General features: G+C 40.8%; 1 protein-coding gene across 1 annotated transcript in view; it reads left to right on the top strand.

Annotated features, from left to right (window-relative positions):
• LOC137284810 (neuronal acetylcholine receptor subunit alpha-10-like) overlaps positions 1–19,749 on the top strand; it is a 163,017-nt gene that overhangs the window by 98,409 nt on the left and 44,859 nt on the right. The window contains exons 5-6 of the mRNA XM_067816799.1: positions 638–852; positions 19,244–19,353. Coding sequence (XP_067672900.1) covers positions 638–852; positions 19,244–19,353 — 325 coding nt within the window. The remainder of the gene's footprint in view (positions 1–637; positions 853–19,243; positions 19,354–19,749) is intronic.

Genomic DNA, 19,749 nt, shown 5'->3' with positions numbered 1-19,749 from the left:
CATCATCAAAGGGACTTGTAATATATCGCGTTTTACACTCTGTATCTCCTCTTGTGCCCACTTTCCAGGAGACGTCTAATGCAAGTGTGTTTGTTGAGGCAAATTAAGGTTAGCGTGAAGCTTACTGGCTACTCGACCTGTGGTGATTCCGAGACTGGACTTCATCTACAGTTAATGACAAAGATTATCACTCTGACGTCTGTAAGATTCGTGTTTAACATTCATCTAATGTAATAGAAATCTGAATACCGCTCCATTCCAATAACGTTGTATCTGTGTCTGCCTGTGCTGAAAAAGTAACTGCCGACCCCCAATACCAAACACCCAGACCCGCTTTCCCCTACCCATTCTTCAAGGGCTGTGCCCATGTCGGAAGACATTGGTCCTCTCACCTCCTTCAGCATGTGTCAGTGTCTAACCAGTGTGTCTCCTCTCGCCCTTCAACACGTCTGGTAGCTCTGACACACTGAACTGTCTTAGAATGTTGCTTATTAAGGTGCAACTACTAGTACAGGTTCCACACAGAAGCACATCTTCAGAACCACTGCTTGATATTGTTTTGACCTTATATCCCACCCCATGAGGCAATCACCGGTTCAGGAACACCATTCTGCATTATTTTACTCTTCTGTTCCAGACTCCAGCTCCGACATGGAATCCGTAAAGATCGCCTCAAAGGAGAAGCAGCTTGTCAAGAAGCTTCTGGACATCTACAAGAAACAGGGCAAGGAAGGGCGACCGGTCGTCAACACATCCGACAGCATCCACGTCCTCTTCGGCCTCTCACTCATTCAGATCCTGGACGTTGATGAAAAGAACCAGATATTGAAGACAAACATATGGTATCAATATGTAAGTATACCCACTGTGTCCTGCATTTGTATCCGGGATTATGAGCTGGAATCAGGACTTCCTCCTGGAAGGCATCAGTTAGTCTGGATTTAGATGTTGATGCATTTATCGAAGTGTGACCCAAGCTACACATCACCAATGAGTCCTGTAGCTATAAATCACCAACATGTCTTGTAGCTGATGCAGGCCTGTTTAATGCAGTCTGAATATTATCCGAAATAAGATAAATATCACGTTCTGCATCCTGTAAATATACCCATATGTTACGCGGTGAGTGAGCTTTTGTTACTATTGCTGTCTTGGGATAAAGATTGCCCATTAGATTTTGTGTTTCTTGACATTAAAGTTGTAAAATGACTGCCATTTGATTCCACTTTGATCAAAATTTCGTCTGTAATATGAGGGATGTTTCGGGGTATATTCCTACTGCTTCATTACCTTCCTCCTGATAGTCTCCATGCACTACTTCTGAATAACATTCAAAAGCTTGCTTATTAGCAATCCATTGCTTTGCTGACTTGACCACCGATTTGCATAACCAGTTAAGGCTAACCAGCTCATGGAAGCAATAAATAATACAGTAAAAGCCATTTTTTGTATTTCCGCATTACTCGTGGTTTGCGCTGACATATCTCGGTATTTACCGGCAGTGCTTATGCCTACATGTTATCTATTTGCCGTGCTCTCTCTGTATAGTCCTCAGTAACTGTATAATGTATCTACATCTGGACAACCGGACCTCAGGGAGTCAGTGCGTTGATGCTTTATATGTGCCCTGACCAGAACTGATTATGTCTTAGAGCCGTCTGCTTTATGTGGGAGACAGGTACGGTTGTGTGGTCGTGATGGTCCCTGACAATAGTCATGCCTAAAAGGTGTATTCCCTAACACACGTTTCAGCTGTATGTTAGTACCCTGAATATCAAACTAGTGATACTGTTCTCTATGCTGAGGTAAAAGGTGAACCTATTTTGTATCCAGAATCGTATACAACCGACGAAGGCTTCTACATACCACAACTTCTAGAATGCTTCTCAAACGGTTCATTCCACTTACTGATTTTATGATTCCGGGAGATATTGTGGTGACCTTGCTTTTCTGATAATCAGGAATTCAGCTAACCAGCATATACTATCTCTCTATAAAATGATAACAGCAACATCAAATAAAAAGGATTCAACTTTGAAACGTTTCACAATCTTGGTGGCGGTTTCAAACTCTTGATGTTTATTCATAATAAATGTACACTCTCCTAGACAATACACTTGATTGCAAAAGCCGTTCAGTGTAATCTGACCAAGAATGGATTTATTCTTGGAAAGTCCTCGAATCATTCCTGACAAGAAATATTTGGTAATATTTGGTAAGGACTCCGTTTTCCGGTATTTCTGAGGCGTTGTATGTAGAACTACTGACAGAGACACCTTGTGAGAAAAGAGGTCTTCCTTAGTCGATGTTATTCCCAGATACCGTGTCCTAGGGCTACTACGCTATTTCTTCTGGAAATATATTCAGCTGATCTATCCTCAGCCACACTCACCAGATTATACCGTCTCAAGATATGCGACTGAACACCAGCCCGAGGCTCTGAAAGCAAACCTCTATCTGCGACTGATATGGTGATTACTGCAACTCTCTATGTATTTCTTTAGATTGCTATTATAACATACGGAGTTGTCATGGTAATCCATGATTATACACAGCGACGTGCAATGTCGCCGTGATTCGTTGATAATTTTTAAAGGGACGGACAATGCTTCTGTGAAATTAAACAGTGGGTTTGGATGTTTAGAAAAAGAAACTGAAAATTGGGCTTGTCTGTGTATTTTATCGACATGAAGTGAACGCCCAAATACATTATTCAAAGCATGTCCACGTTTGCTATTGTCCAGATTCAGAAACATTTCAGGAAGAACTGCAGGATGGAAAACTAAAGTTCAACCACACTTGCCATGTATTTGTAATTAAATGACTGATTCTTGATAGCGATACACAATTCGGCGATGTTAACTGTTCATATCGTTTCGTCTTGTTGATGTATTGTGTCAAAGCCAGTTGCAATACATTGATTGTTCTATAGACCCTCATTTGATTCCTATCGATATTGTCCAAAATGCTACATTCATAGCAAATGGTCGGTTTAAACTGAATGGGGTGGTTTAGTTCATTTGGTCAGCTACATTGTAGATGTTTGAGGAGTCACGAGCTTGGAGAGGATATGCTGGCCATCGAGAAAGAATTCAAAGACGTTCAAACTCTGCGAATATATTCAGCCTTGGTTATGCCCCATATAGAGTTATAATTGTGTGACAAAATCGCCTTGAACGATAATGCTGAATGACAATATGAAAATTCACAAGGACTCAAATCAATATTACATCATTTCCAAATTCTGCGACTGGATGTGCCTAGTTTGACGGTTCTTTGCGTTCTGATGAAACACATGACTCAAAGTACACTTTGAATTGTAAAACTTATAAAATACCGTTTAGAATATAAAAGAACACCTCCTATACCTTATATTCCTCACCCTTGCTAATACCTATTTCACACAAGATAAACAATCACGTGATCGCATCTTTGAAAGTCATTCTAGAAGTTGAGTAGATGAAGAATGAGGACTATGATCTATGGATATGAATAAAAGAAGTTGTATATCCATAAATCATAGTCCTCATTCTTAATCACGTGATCGGTTATTTCAATTTGGTCGTAAACTATTCATTCAAACAGTCGAAGCAATGCCTTGAGGCTTCATATACATCAACATTTAGGAAGGTCGGGCTTGGAATGGAGTTGGTTACCAATGCAACTCGTAACACTTCCAAACACCGTGTTTGGATTCTCTCGCATCCGCCACGAGCTAACCACGAGCAGTTGTTTATAATGTAGTACATAAACCCCTTACTTCACATTACTTCACATTGGGAAGTAACATACTGAATATAGTCCATTCAGTGCTAAAGGGAATGTACGTAATGGTTCGCATCCGCCACGAGCTAACCACGAGCAGTTGTTTATAATGTAGTATATCAACCCCTTACTTCACATTATTTCACATTGGGAAGTAACATACTGAATATAGTCCATTCAGTGCTAAAGGGAATGTACGTAATGGTTCGCATCCGCCACGAGCTAACCACGAGCAGTTGTTTATAATGTAGTACATAAACCCCTTACTTCACATTACTTCACATTGGGAAGTAACATACTGAATATAGTCCATTCAGTGCTAAAGGGAATGTACGTAATGGTTCGCATCCGCCACGAACTAACCACGAGCAGTTGTTTATAATGTAGTATATCAACCCCTTACTTCACATTATTTCACATTGGGAGGTAACATACTGAATATAGTCCATTCAGTGCTAAAGGGAATGTACGTAATGGTTCGCATACGTCACGAGCTAACCACGAGCAGTTGTTTATAATGTAGTACATAAACCCCTTACTTCACATTACTTCACATTGGGAAGTAACATACTGAATATAGTCCATTCAGTGCTAAAGGGAATGTACGTAATGGTTCGCATCCGCCACGAGCTAACCACGAGCAGTTGTTTATAATGTAGTATATAAACCCCTTACTTCACATTATTTCACATTGGGAGGTAACATACTGAATATAGTCCATTCAGTGCTAAAGGGAATGTACGTAATGGTTCGCATCCGCCACGAGCTAACCACGAGCAGTTGTTTATAATGTAGTACATAAACCCCTTACTTCACATTACTTCACATTGGGAAGTAACATACTGAATATAGTCCATTCAGTGCTAAAGGGAATGTACGTAATGGTTCGCATCCGCCACGAGCTAACCACGAGCAGTTGTTTATAATGTACTATATAAACCCCTTACTTCACATTACTTCACATTGGGAGGTAACATACTGAATATAGTCCATTCAGTGCTAAAGGGAATGTACGTAATGGTTCGCATCCGCCACGAGCTAACCACGAGCAGTTGTTTATAATGTAGTATATCAACCCCTTACTTCACATTATTTCACATTGGGAGGTAACATACTGAATATAGTCCATTCAGTGCTAAAGGGAATGTACGTAATGGTTCGCATACGTCACGAGCTAACCACGAGCAGTTGTTTATAATGTAGTATATCAACCCCTTACTTCACATTACTTCACATTGGGAAGTAACATACTGAATATAGTCCATTCAGTGCTAAAGGGAATGTACGTAATGGTTCGCATCCGCCACGAGCTAACCACGAGCAGTTGTTTATAATGTAGTATATCAACCCCTTACTTCACATTATTTCACATTGGGAGGTAACATACTGAATATAGTCCATTCAGTGCTAAAGGGAATGTACGTAATGGTTCGCATCCGCCACGAGCTAACCACGAGCAGTTGTTTATAATGTAGTACATAAACCCCTTACTTCACATTACTTCACATTGGGAGGTAACATACTGAATATAGTCCATTCAGTGCTAAAGGGAATGTACGTAATGGTTCGCATCCGCCACGAGCTAACCACGAGCAGTTGTTTATAATGTAGTATATCAACCCCTTACTTCACATTATTTCACATTGGGAGGTAACATACTGAATATAGTCCATTCAGAGCTAAAGGGAATGTACGTAATGGTTCGCATCCGCCACGAACTAACCACGAGCAGTTGTTTATAATGTAGTATATCAACCCCTTACTTCACATTATTTCACATTGGGAGGTAACATACTGAATATAGTCCATTCAGTGCTAAAGGGAATGTACGTAATGGTTCGCATACGCCACGAGCTAACCACGAGCAGTTGTTTATAATATAGTATATCAACCCCTTACTTCACATTATTTCACATTGGGAAGTAACATACTGAATATAGTCCATTCAGTGCTAAAGGGAATGTACGTAATGGTTCGCATCCGCCACGAGCTAACCACGAGCAGTTGTTTATAATGTAGTACATAAACCCCTTACTTCACATTACTTCACATTGGGAAGTAACATACTGAATATAGTCCATTCAGTGCTAAAGGGAATGTACGTAATGGTTCGCATCCGCCACGAACTAACCACGAGCAGTTGTTTATAATATAGTATATCAACCCCTTACTTCACATTACTTCACATTGGGAAGTAACATACTGAATATAGTCCATTCAGTGCTAAAGGGAATGTACGTAATGGTTCGCATCCGCCACGAGCTAACCACGAGCAGTTGTTTATAATGTAGTATATCAACCCCTTACTTCACATTATTTCACATTGGGAGGTAACATACTGAATATAGTCCATTCAGTGCTAAAGGGAATGTACGTAATGGTTCGCATCCGCCACGAACTAACCACGAGCAGTTGTTTATAATGTAGTATATCAACCCCTTACTTCACATTACTTCACATTGGGAAGTAACATACTGAATATAGTCCATTCAGTGCTAAAGGGAATGTACGTAATGGTTCGCATACGCCACGAGCTAACCACGAGCAGTTGTTTATAATGTAGTACATAAACCCCTTACTTCACATTACTTCACATTGGGAAGTAACATACTGAATATAGTCCATTCAGTGCTAAAGGGAATGTACGTAATGGTTCGCATCCGCCACGAACTAACCACGAGCAGTTGTTTATAATGTAGTATATCAACCCCTTACTTCACATTACTTCACATTGGGAAGTAACATACTGAATATAGTCCATTCAGTGCTAAAGGGAATGTACGTAATGGTTCGCATCCGCCACGAGCTAACCACGAGCAGTTGTTTATAATGTAGTACATAAACCCCTTACTTCACATTACTTCACATTGGGAAGTAACATACTGAATATAGTCCATTCAGTGCTAAAGGGAATGTACGTAATGGTTCGCATCCGCCACGAACTAACCACGAGCAGTTGTTTATAATGTAGTATATCAACCCCTTACTTCACATTACTTCACATTGGGAAGTAACATACTGAATATAGTCCATTCAGTGCTAAAGGGAATGTACGTAATGGTTCGCATACGCCACGAGCTAACCACGAGCAGTTGTTTATAATATAGTATATCAACCCCTTACTTCACATTATTTCACATTGGGAAGTAACATACTGAATATAGTCCATTCAGTGCTAAAGGGAATGTACGTAATGGTTCGCATCCGCCACGAGCTAACCACGAGCAGTTGTTTATAATGTAGTATATAAACCCCTTACTTCACATTATTTCACATTGGGAGGTAACATACTGAATATAGTCCATTCAGTGCTAAAGGGAATGTACGTAATGGTTCGCATCCGCCACGAGCTAACCACGAGCAGTTGTTTATAATGTAGTACATAAACCCCTTACTTCACATTACTTCACATTGGGAAGTAACATACTGAATATAGTCCATTCAGTGCTAAAGGGAATGTACGTAATGGTTCGCATCCGCCACGAACTAACCACGAGCAGTTGTTTATAATATAGTATATCAACCCCTTACTTCACATTATTTCACATTGGGAAGTAACATACTGAATATAGTCCATTCAGTGCTAAAGGGAATGTACGTAATGGTTCGCATCCGCCACGAGCTAACCACGAGCAGTTGTTTATAATGTAGTATATCAACCCCTTACTTCACATTATTTCACATTGGGAAGTAACATACTGAATATAGTCCATTCAGTGCTAAAGGGAATGTACGTAATGGTTCGCATCCGCCACGAACTAACCACGAGCAGTTGTTTATAATATAGTATATCAACCCCTTACTTCACATTACTTCACATTGGGAAGTAACATACTGAATATAGTCCATTCAGTGCTAAAGGGAATGTACGTAATGGTTCGCATCCGCCACGAGCTAACCACGAGCAGTTGTTTATAATGTAGTACATAAACCCCTTACTTCACATTACTTCACATTGGGAAGTAACATACTGAATATAGTCCATTCAGTGCTAAAGGGAATGTACGTAATGGTTCGCATACGCCACGAGCTAACCACGAGCAGTTGTTTATAATGTAGTATATAAACCCCTTACTTCACATTACTTCACATTGGGAAGTAACATACTGAATATAGTCCATTCAGTGCTAAAGGGAATGTACGTAATGGTTCGCATCCGCCACGAGCTAACCACGAGCAGTTGTTTATAATGTAGTATATCAACCCCTTACTTCACATTATTTCACATTGGGAGGTAACATACTGAATATAGTCCATTCAGTGCTAAAGGGAATGTACGTAATGGTTCGCATCCGCCACGAGCTAACCACGAGCAGTTGTTTATAATGTAGTATATAAACCCCTTACTTCACATTACTTCACATTGGGAGGTAACATACTGAATATAGTCCATTCAGTGCTAAAGGGAATGTACGTAATGGTTCGCATACGCCACGAGCTAACCACGAGCAGTTGTTTATAATGTAGTACATAAACCCCTTACTTCACATTACTTCACATTGGGAAGTAACATACTGAATATAGTCCATTCAGTGCTAAAGGGAATGTACGTAATGGTTCGCATACGCCACGAGCTAACCACGAGCAGTTGTTTATAATATAGTATATCAACCCCTTACTTCACATTACTTCACATTGGGAAGTAACATACTGAATATAGTCCATTCAGTGCTAAAGGGAATGTACGTAATGGTTCGCATACGCCACGAGCTAACCACGAGCAGTTGTTTATAATGTAGTATATCAACCCCTTACTTCACATTATTTCACATTGGGAGGTAACATACTGAATATAGTCCATTCAGTGCTAAAGGGAATGTACGTAATGGTTCGCATACGCCACGAGCTAACCACGAGCAGTTGTTTATAATGTAGTATATCAACCCCTTACTTCACATTACTTCACATTGGGAAGTAACATACTGAATATAGTCCATTCAGTGCTAAAGGGAATGTACGTAATGGTTCGCATCCGCCACGAGCTAACCACGAGCAGTTGTTTATAATGTAGTATATCAACCCCTTACTTCACATTATTTCACATTGGGAGGTAACATACTGAATATAGTCCATTCAGTGCTAAAGGGAATGTACGTAATGGTTCGCATCCGCCACGAACTAACCACGAGCAGTTGTTTATAATGTAGTATATCAACCCCTTACTTCACATTATTTCACATTGGGAGGTAACATACTGAATATAGTCCATTCAGTGCTAAAGGGAATGTACGTAATGGTTCGCATCCGCCACGAGCTAACCACGAGCAGTTGTTTATAATGTAGTACATAAACCCCTTACTTCACATTACTTCACATTGGGAAGTAACATACTGAATATAGTCCATTCAGTGCTAAAGGGAATGTACGTAATGGTTCGCATCCGCCACGAGCTAACCACGAGCAGTTGTTTATAATGTAGTATATAAACCCCTTACTTCACATTACTTCACATTGGGAAGTAACATACTGAATATAGTCCATTCAGTGCTAAAGGGAATGTACGTAATGGTTCGCATCCGCCAAGAGTTAACCACGAGCAGTTGTGTATAATGTAGTATATAAACCCCTTACTTCACATTACTTCACATTGGGAGGTAACATACTGAATATAGTCCATTCAGTGCTAAAGGGAATGTACGTAATGGTTCGCATCCGCCACGAGTTAACCACGAGCAGTTGTGTATAATGTAGTACATAAACCCCTTACTTCACATTACTTCACATTGGGAAGTAACATACTGAATATAGTCCATTCAGTGCTAAAGGGAATGTACGTAATGGTTCGCATCCGCCACGAGCTAACCACGAGCAGTTGTTTATAATGTAGTATATCAACCCCTTACTTCACATTACTTCACATTGGAGGTAACATACTGAATATAGTCCATTCAGTGCTAAAGGGAATGTACGTAATGGTTCGCATACGTCACGAGCTAACCACGAGCAGTTGTTTATAATGTAGTACATAAACCCCTTACTTCACATTATTTCACATTGGGAAGTAACATACTGAATATAGTCCATTCAGTGCTAAAGGGAATGTACGTAATGGTTCGCATCCGCCACGAGCTAACCACGAGCAGTTGTTTATAATGTAGTACATAAACCCCTTACTTCACATTACTTCACATTGGGAAGTAACATACTGAATATAGTCCATTCAGTGCTAAAGGGAATGTACGTAATGGTTCGCATCCGCCACGAGTTAACCACGAGCAGTTGTTTATAATGTAGTACATAAACCCCTTACTTCACATTACTTCACATTGGGAGGTAACATACTGAATATAGTCCATTCAGAGCTAAAGGGAATGTACGTAATGGTTCGCATACGCCACGAGCTAACCACGAGCAGTTGTTTATAATGTAGTATATCAACCCCTTACTTCACATTATTTCACATTGGGAGGTAACATACTGAATATAGTCCATTCAGTGCTAAAGGGAATGTACGTAATGGTTCGCATCCGCCACGAGCTAACCACGAGCAGTTGTTTATAATGTAGTACATAAACCCCTTACTTCACATTACTTCACATTGGGAGGTAACATACTGAATATAGTCCATTCAGTGCTAAAGGGAATGTACGTAATGGTTCGCATCCGCCACGAACTAACCACGAGCAGTTGTTTATAATATAGTACATAAACCCCTTACTTCACATTATTTCACATTGGGAAGTAACATACTGAATATAGTCCATTCAGTGCTAAAGGGAATGTACGTAATGGTTCGCATACGCCACGAGCTAACCACGAGCAGTTGTTTATAATGTAGTATATCAACCCCTTACTTCACATTACTTCACATTGGGAAGTAACATACTGAATATAGTCCATTCAGTGCTAAAGGGAATGTACGTAATGGTTCGCATCCGCCACGAACTAACCACGAGCAGTTGTTTATAATATAGTATATCAACCCCTTACTTCACATTATTTCACATTGGGAAGTAACATACTGAATATAGTCCATTCAGTGCTAAAGGGAATGTACGTAATGGTTCGCATCCGCCACGAGCTAACCACGAGCAGTTGTTTATAATGTAGTATATAAACCCCTTACTTCACATTACTTCACATTGGGAGGTAACATACTGAATATAGTCCATTCAGTGCTAAAGGGAATGTACGTAATGGTTCGCATACGTCAAAGAAAGCCTGCTTGCCGTGGTTGGTGGCTTTTACAGTTTTAGGGCGACATGGGCCAGTAACCGGCCTATTTGCATCCAACACACTGACTTAATTAACAACCATGTGTATCTCCACTGCAGTTTCAAAGGAAGTAGTTTACTTAAAATAAAACTTTGAGAGATATTAATTTGAATGGATAAATACACATATCGAATAACCCCTGCTTAGAGTTACGGACTAAAACCACTTCCATCTCTGAAACATGAGATAATTATTTGTTACAAAAGCAGTAGTTTCAGACGACAGAGAGTTAAAATGTTTTAAAACCATAGAACTAAATCTCTCTAAGCCATTCGAGAACCTGTCTAGCTTAGGTCATTTTTTCCAGATGACTATGCCCGTTGCACAGACCCATACATGACACTAGGGCCCAAAACTGTTTCTAAAGAAAATACATCATCAACCATGATAGTTGCTACAGTTGTCGCCCCTGCTCCTGACCCTCATATTATTGGTTAATCATCTTAAAGCACTGGTTTCAACTGAAGGATAATATTCGCAAATACGTTTTACTTTCGGCCAATGACTGATCTATTTAGTAGACTGGGTGTCTATTGTTGCTAGGAAATGAAATATATTGCAGGTGCAAGGACAGGCAGTGATACAGACAACACAAGGGAAGAAATTTGTATTCAAACGTCTAAGGTACGAAGTGATGTAGACGGCATGAGGAAAGGAAGTGATGTGGACGGCATGAGGGCAGGAAGGGATATTCAAAGTGCTAACGCGGGAAGTGATACAGATATTAGTGCAGGAAGAGATATTCAAGGCACTAACGCCGGAAGTAATATAGACGTGAGGGCAGGAAGTGACATAGACGACACTGGGGCAGGAAGGGATAGTCAAAGCACTAACGCAGGAAGTGATATAGACACACGAGGACACGAAGTGATATAGACGACACTAGGACCAGAAGGAATATTTAAAACAGTACGATAGGAAGTGATATAGACGGCATGAGAGCAGGAGGGGATATTCAAAGCACTAAGACATGATGTGATATAGACGGCGTGAGGGCAGGAAGGGATATTCAAAGCACTAAGGCATGATGTGATATAGACGGCGTGAGGGCAGGAAGGGATATTCAAAGCATTAAGACCTGATGTGATACAGACGGCGTGAGGGCAGGAAGGGATATTCAAAGCATTAAGACATCATGTGATATAGACGGCATGAGAGCAGGAGGGGATATTCAAAGCATTAAGACATCATGTGATATAGACATGAGGGCAGGAAGGGATATTCAAAGAACTAAGACATGATGTGATATAGACATGAGGGCAGGAAGGGATATTCAAAGCACTAAGACATGATGTGATACAGACGGCGTGAGGGCAGGAAGGGATATTCAAAGCACTAAGACATGATGTGATATAGACGGCGTGAGGGCAGGAAGGGATATTCAAAGCATTAAGACATGATGTGATACAGACGGCGTGAGGGCAGGAAGGGATATTCAAAGCATTAAGACATCATGTGATATAGACGGCATGAGAGCAGGAGGGGATATTCAAAGCATTAAGACATCATGTGATATAGACATGAGGGCAGGAAGGGATATTCAAAGAATTAAGACATGATATGATATAGACGGCGTGAGGGCAGGAAGGGATATTCAAAGCACTAAGACATGATGTGATACAGACGGCATGAGGGGAGGAAGGGATATTCAAAGAACTAAGACATGATGTGATATAGACGGCGTGAGGGCAGGAAGGGATATTCAAAGCATTAAGACATGATGTGATATAGACGGCGTGAGGGCAGGAAGGGATATTCAAAGCATTAAGACATGATGTGATATAGACGGCATGAGGGCAGGAAGGGATATTCAAAGCATTAAGACATGATGTGATATAGACGGCGTGAGGGCAGGAAGGGATATTCAAAGCACTAAGACATGATGTGATATAGACGGCGTGAGGGCAGGAAGGGATATTCAAAGCACTAAGACATGATGTGATATAGACGGCATGAGGGCAGGAAGGGATATTCAAAGAACTAAGACATGATGTGATATAGACATGAGGGCAGGAAGGGATATTCAAAGCATTAAGACATGATGTGATATAGACGGCGTGAGGGCAGGAAGGGATATTCAAAGCATTAAGACATGATGTGATATAGACGGCATGAGGGCAGGAAGGGATATTCAAAGCATTAAGACATGATGTGATATAGACGGCGTGAGGGCAGGAAGGGATATTCAAAGCACTAAGACATGATGTGATATAGACGGCGTGAGGGCAGGAAGGGATATTCAAAGCACTAAGACATGATGTGATATAGACGGCGTGAGGGCAGGAAGGGATATTCAAAGAACTAAGACATGATGTGATATAGACATGAGGGCAGGAAGGGATATTCAAAGCACTAAGACATGATGTGATACAGACGGCGTGAGGGCAGGAAGGGATATTCAAAGCACTAAGACATGATGTGATATAGACGGCGTGAGGGCAGGAAGGGATATTCAAAGCATTAAGACATGATGTGATACAGACGGCGTGAGGGCAGGAAGGGATATTCAAAGCATTAAGACATCATGTGATATAGACGGCATGAGAGCAGGAGGGGATATTCAAAGCATTAAGACATCATGTGATATAGACATGAGGGCAGGAAGGGATATTCAAAGCATTAAGACATGATATGATATAGACGGCGTGAGGGCAGGAAGGGATATTCAAAGCACTAAGACATGATGTGATACAGACGGCATGAGGGGAGGAAGGGATATTCAAAAAACTAAGACATGATGTGATATAGACGGCGTGAGGGCAGGAAGGGATATTCAAAGCACTAAGACATGATGTGATATAGACGGCGTGAGGGCAGGAAGGGATTTTCAAAGCACTAAGACATGATGTGATATAGACGGCGTGAGGGCAGGAAGGGATATTCAAAGCACTAAGACAGGATGTGATACAGACGGCATGAGGGCAGGAAGGGATATTCAAAGCACTAAGACAGGATGTGATACAGACGGCGTGAGGACAGGAAGGGATATTCAAAGCATTAAGACATGATGTGATACAGATGGCGTGAGGGCAGGAAGGGATATTCAAAGCACTAACACATGATGTGATATAGACGGCGTGAGGGCAGGAGGGGATATTCAAAGCATTAAGACATGATGTGATACAGATGGCGTGAGGGCAGGAAGGGATATTCAAAGAACTAAGACATGACGTGATATAGACGGCGTGAGGGCAGGAGGGGATATTCAAAGCATTAAGACATGAGTGAGTGAGTGAGTGAGTGAGTGAGTGAGTTTTGTTTTACGTCGCACTTAGCAATATTCCAGCTATATGGCGACGGTCTGTAAATAATCGAGTCTGGACCAGACAATCCAGTGATCAATAACATGAGCATCGATCTGCGCAATGGGGAACCGATGACATGTGTCAACCAAGTCAGCTAGTCTGACCACCCGATCCCGTTAGTCGCCTCTTACGACAAGCATAGTCACCTTTTATGGCAAGCATGGGTTGCTGAAGGCCTATTCTACCCCGGGACCTTCACGGGTCATATTAAGACATGATGTGATATAGATGGCATGAGAGCAGGAGGGGATATTGAAAGCACTAAGACATGATGTGATATAGACGGCGTGGGGGCAGGAAGGGAAATACAAAACACTGAGACAGGATGTGATATAGACGGTATGAGGGCAGGAAGGGATATTCAAAGAACTAAGACATGATGTGATATAGACGGCTTGAGGGCAGGAAGGGATATTCAAAGCACTGAGACATGATGTGATATAGACGGCGTGAGGGCAGGAAGTGTTATTCAAAACACTAAGACATGATGTGATATAGACGGCGTGAGGGCAGGAAGGGATATTTAACACTAAGACATGATGTGATACAGATGGCATGAAGGCAGGAAGGGATGTTCAAAGCACTAAGACATGATGTGATATAGACGGCATGAAAGCAGGAAGGGATATTCAAAGCACTAAGACAGGAAGTGATATAAGACAGAGGAGATATGCTTGGCATTAGGGCAGGAAGACATGTTTACGGCAGGATATATACACGAGGGTGGATAGTGATACTGGGATAAATAGTGATAAGTTGACGCTTGAGTAAATAGTTATGCTGGCACCGTAGAATAAATAGCTCTGAATAAAACGTTAAATCAGCGGCACAGTGAAGATGCATAGAGACTAAGATTGAAAGGTGATACTGGATGCACTTATATAAAAGGTCATATTGGTGACACACGGCAAAACATCTTTGAAAACGAAAACGTCATGCAATTTATCCCTATTTGCGCTACTAAGGCAGATATTGACATATTCCCACCAAGGTATACAGATATCCTAGCCCCACTAAGGTAGACAGTGAAAAATACTCGCCAAGGTATACAGATATATTAGCACCACTAAGGCCGATAGTAATTCATTACCACCAAGGTATACAAATATATTACCGCCGCTAAGAAAGACAGTGATAAATACTCACCAAGGCAAGTGAAAAGGCTGAGGGTGATTTGTTTGTCTTTTTATGGAACTTCATTCACCTCAAGGTGTAGAGCTATACAACCATGTACAAATATCCGTATGAAAAACAGAATGTTTCGCGGGATTGAAAAAGAAAAAAAATAATCAGAACGATAAACAAAAGATTGAGGGGTGAGGGGTTGGGCATTGCCTTGACTTCCATCAAGATTTAATGGTATGCTATTTATCATGATCACGTTTTAAGTTTAAAGCACATTTGTTTATCTTACTGTGGTAATCTATGGTCAGTTTAATCCAAGGTGAGCTAAAGGCCACTAATATGGCAATTTTTGGCTGTTTTTCAACAATAACGTTCTACTTCATTCGTAAAGTTAATCACATTAAGGACTCGTCCATTGTAGCGTTCACTCCCCTTAATTCCCACGTTATTTGTCACATCCTGAAAGGAGAGATAACTTTAATAAATTTGACCCTTGTTTCTTATTGATTGCCGTGGGTCTGCTGGATGCGAGCACAGTTTAATTAGGAACCTCATCCCCTAATCTGTTCTTCCTTCAGGCTGTGTCAGATTGGCTGGTCCGTCTCACGCAGTAGCATGCTATTATTTCATAGGGTTAGTGCACGTCGGTGTATAGGCACCGCCGACAGATCGGGTTTTGTGCTAGCATTAAACAGCAAATGAAAATCAAGGAGATTTCAATTGCTAGCTGGAATTGACTTTATCCTACACTTTTTACTCGACGTACTTTTTTTGCGACTGCAATTTGAATGTATTGCTGTTTCTAACTCAGCTTGTCTAAGCAGCACAAAAATAGACATTTCAATTGTGGCGGGTCGCTGGTTCGCATGGGGTCCCCCATAGCGGTGTGCCTTTGTAACTAGCAGATCCAGGAATTGTATAAAAGGATAGCCTTCAGACACCTCTGGAGAACACGGGAACGCTTTTCTTCGTTCAGTTTACCTGTGATCTCGGAGAGAATTGAAAGGTGTCTACTGTAAACTTGACTTCAATAGTTTTACAGGTTCCCTTGACGATCATGGTATTCTATCTTGTGGCCTCAACATGTTCCTCAGTTTCGAATTGTTTTTTGGGTTTTTTTCTGAATATTTTAAAAATTGGGGGGTTTGGGGGGGCATATCAGACAATCTATGTTGAACAGGGACAGGTAGATAAACAGGGATACTGTGCAGTTACTGCTATCGCTACTCCAAGGCTGACCCGAGGCACTGGGTACGTACAGGAGTAATCCAAATGAACCAGTTGATAAGAGCATCTGTTATCAATTGCCCATCTCGTGTCAGTCTGTCAGAATATATACATATTTCCTTGCCAAGTCGAGACGGCCACTGTTTTTGTTGACATTACGATGCAATAAGAATGAATGACTGTAAGTCCAAAAGTTATAAGGTATACTTGAGGCAGTGCTTCGTGTTCAGATCCAGGATCATCATTTGGGTTGTAAACGGCTTTAGAATCTGTTCCAAATTGTTGAAATATTAATAGTTTCATTTTGTGGAGACCCTTCTCTTGTCACACTGAATTTCAACTATCAACCATGTGTTTTGTACTAACTCTCACACCGACTCTGCGTTCTGTTCAAACTGTCCCAACAATTCTGTTTTTATGCCAACCGTCCCAACAGCCCTGTGTTTTGTGCCAAATGTCCCAACAACTCTGTATTTTGTGCCACTTGTCCCAACAGCGCTGTGTTTTGTGCTAACTGTCCCAACAAATATGTGTTTGTGCCAAATGTTCCAACAACCCTGTGTTTTGTGCCAGCTTTCCCAGTGTTATAGCAATGTGGTCATTACATTACAGAACAAATGCTTGTGGGTCCTTCGATATCAATTAAGGGAATATGCTTAATTACAACAGAGAGAGGATATGAGTTCCTCCGATGACTAATGTATTTTCACAACGGAGAGTATCAGATATTATCCACCACGGCCGTGCTTGTATTCGACCAGAGTTAACTGTTATGTTTCATGTAAACATAGCATAATCAGTAATTTCTATGGTTAATGATGTAGGAACATGTTTCCTCAATGTGAAAACGCTAATAAATTTACAGATAATCTCTTTAAAGGCCACAGCCCACTTTAACACTGACGAATGTGCCTGCTTTTGTTATCTAGTAAACCGATTCACACGTATCCATGATTCTTCTGTGTACAATGGTTAATAGCCTTAAAAAGAGTTTATTTGCCTGAACATGAAAATTGACGTAGATTGGTTCAAAAGTAATCAATGCCCAAGTTTCAATACCACAGTATCGAATACAATTGCAACCTTTGACACTAGACCAACTTGTATATGTGCCAACTTGTACAGCATCTCGGCTCCCATGGGAGTGCATTGCATCATCCTCGATCATAAATGACTTCACGCTACATGGCCTGGAAATAAGGACGATAAAAGATCGCTGATGTTGGTTCAGTGTTTATTTTACGACAGTGATATCCGTGTTGTAGAAAGGTTCTTAATAATAATGGTCGTACGCGCGAGACTCCCGCCCATTTCCTATAGCACCTGTATGAATTATTAATATCCCATATATTTCCACCTGTCTGGATAATTACTATACATTGCTTACGATACTTAAGCAAACAGTTCTCCGTAAAATGTCGCTTGCATGACAAATAGCCTATCGATTGTGAGCACGGTCTAATATACATGTTATCAGAATGAAATATTACCTTCTTTATGAATATGACAAAATAGAATCAAATGTATAACACCTCGTGCATAATGTACACAGACGTCCGTAGTGTATGCGTGACCAATTACTATCAAATAGGTTGACTATCTGTGGTCAGTATCGATGTCAGTCTGCCATGTCTATAATTACTGTGTAATAAGAATGGTCATAACGTAGTAGATATGTTTCCTGTATGACTGATTATCTGTGCATGTGAGCCATGTATGAATGGATACGTACACCTTGTCGTGACAGCTATTGTAATTAAATTGGGTTTCTGATCAGAATGAGTTATGACGAAGCTAGGGACAATTCCCTTCCTTATAGGCCTGTCATCAAGCTGTGAAGGCTATCATCCGGACGTTGCAAGTATTGGAAAGTTCCTAAAGAGATTTTTGGGATGGGCAGTTTTTACAAATCACCCAAACGCACGCAGACATTACCTCCTCGTCAGATAATATTTCCACGCCAGCCAGCACTGTTTCCGTAGTATATCATGTCAGCAGAGTCATACATAAAGTTGGAAGAAAGAAAAGCAAAAACAATTAACCTGTGGCCACACATACGACTTTGACATTTTAAACTGCAGAGGGAGTGATGTTTCTACTACGCACCGACTATAGATAACCGTATTTTAATAAATTATGTACGTATATAGTACTCACCAAACACATCAGTGACTGATGATGGCGGATGTACTTATATGAGGCACATGCATGTCTAGCATATTATAAGTTGTTCAGTGATCACGAGGAGAACATGGGTTGAACATGGTTGATACAACAATCCAATAGGCTCCATGGAACCAGTGTACATCGTGTTTGTTGCACTTTTTTGTAACCATCACTAGATTCTGCAGACGAGAAAAACGGATTTAGAGTTATCTCCCTTTCATCGATGTGCATTCGCAAAAGATCGGTAATTTTCGTACATCACACATGATTCAATGTTATTCGAGATAACGAATTACTACCACTAAGTATCAAATGCGTTACGCATTCCCAGCTGGTTACATAGAAATGTTATTCGCTTGTAAGCGAGGTACATCGAAAATAATAAAAGAGCGCTCAGCCAATCAGAAAGCGAGGTAAGATAAATGTGATTGTTGTTTCAGGAGTGGCAGGACGTTCTGCTGGCGTGGAAGAAGGAGGAATACGACAACATCACCGACATCCGCATTCCATCCGACAAGATCTGGCTTCCCGACATCCTGTTATATAATTTGTAAGTAACCTCATCTCTCCTCGACTTTGACTGCGTGTTACGTGAAGCTCTATAACTATCATCTACCCTATTGTGTATGTGCTTTTCCTACCGGTCTATAACAAAATGTACCTTGTAAACCTGTAACTGGCTATTAACAGCCCATGTCAACTTTTCAGCGCAACTTTGGGAGCTTTTCATGTGGAACTTTGTGTCCCGTCTACACCGTTCAATCAGCAGTACTCCGATATGGACGATTCTGATACAACGTCTATTTCAGTCAAATACTTATAATTAGTCCACAATATTAGGAACGCCTCACATGTTATAATGGGATTACGTACGAGTCGTCGAGTACCGTTTTGCCTAGTTATTTGTAGCGGTGACTTGCATATTCTCAGCAAGTCGTCCGGGCAT

This window comes from Haliotis asinina, chromosome 5, assembly GCF_037392515.1.
Source record: "Haliotis asinina isolate JCU_RB_2024 chromosome 5, JCU_Hal_asi_v2, whole genome shotgun sequence".
Classification (NCBI taxonomy): domain Eukaryota; kingdom Metazoa; phylum Mollusca; class Gastropoda; order Lepetellida; family Haliotidae; genus Haliotis; species Haliotis asinina.
This window is presented reverse-complemented; position numbering and strand designations above follow the sequence as displayed.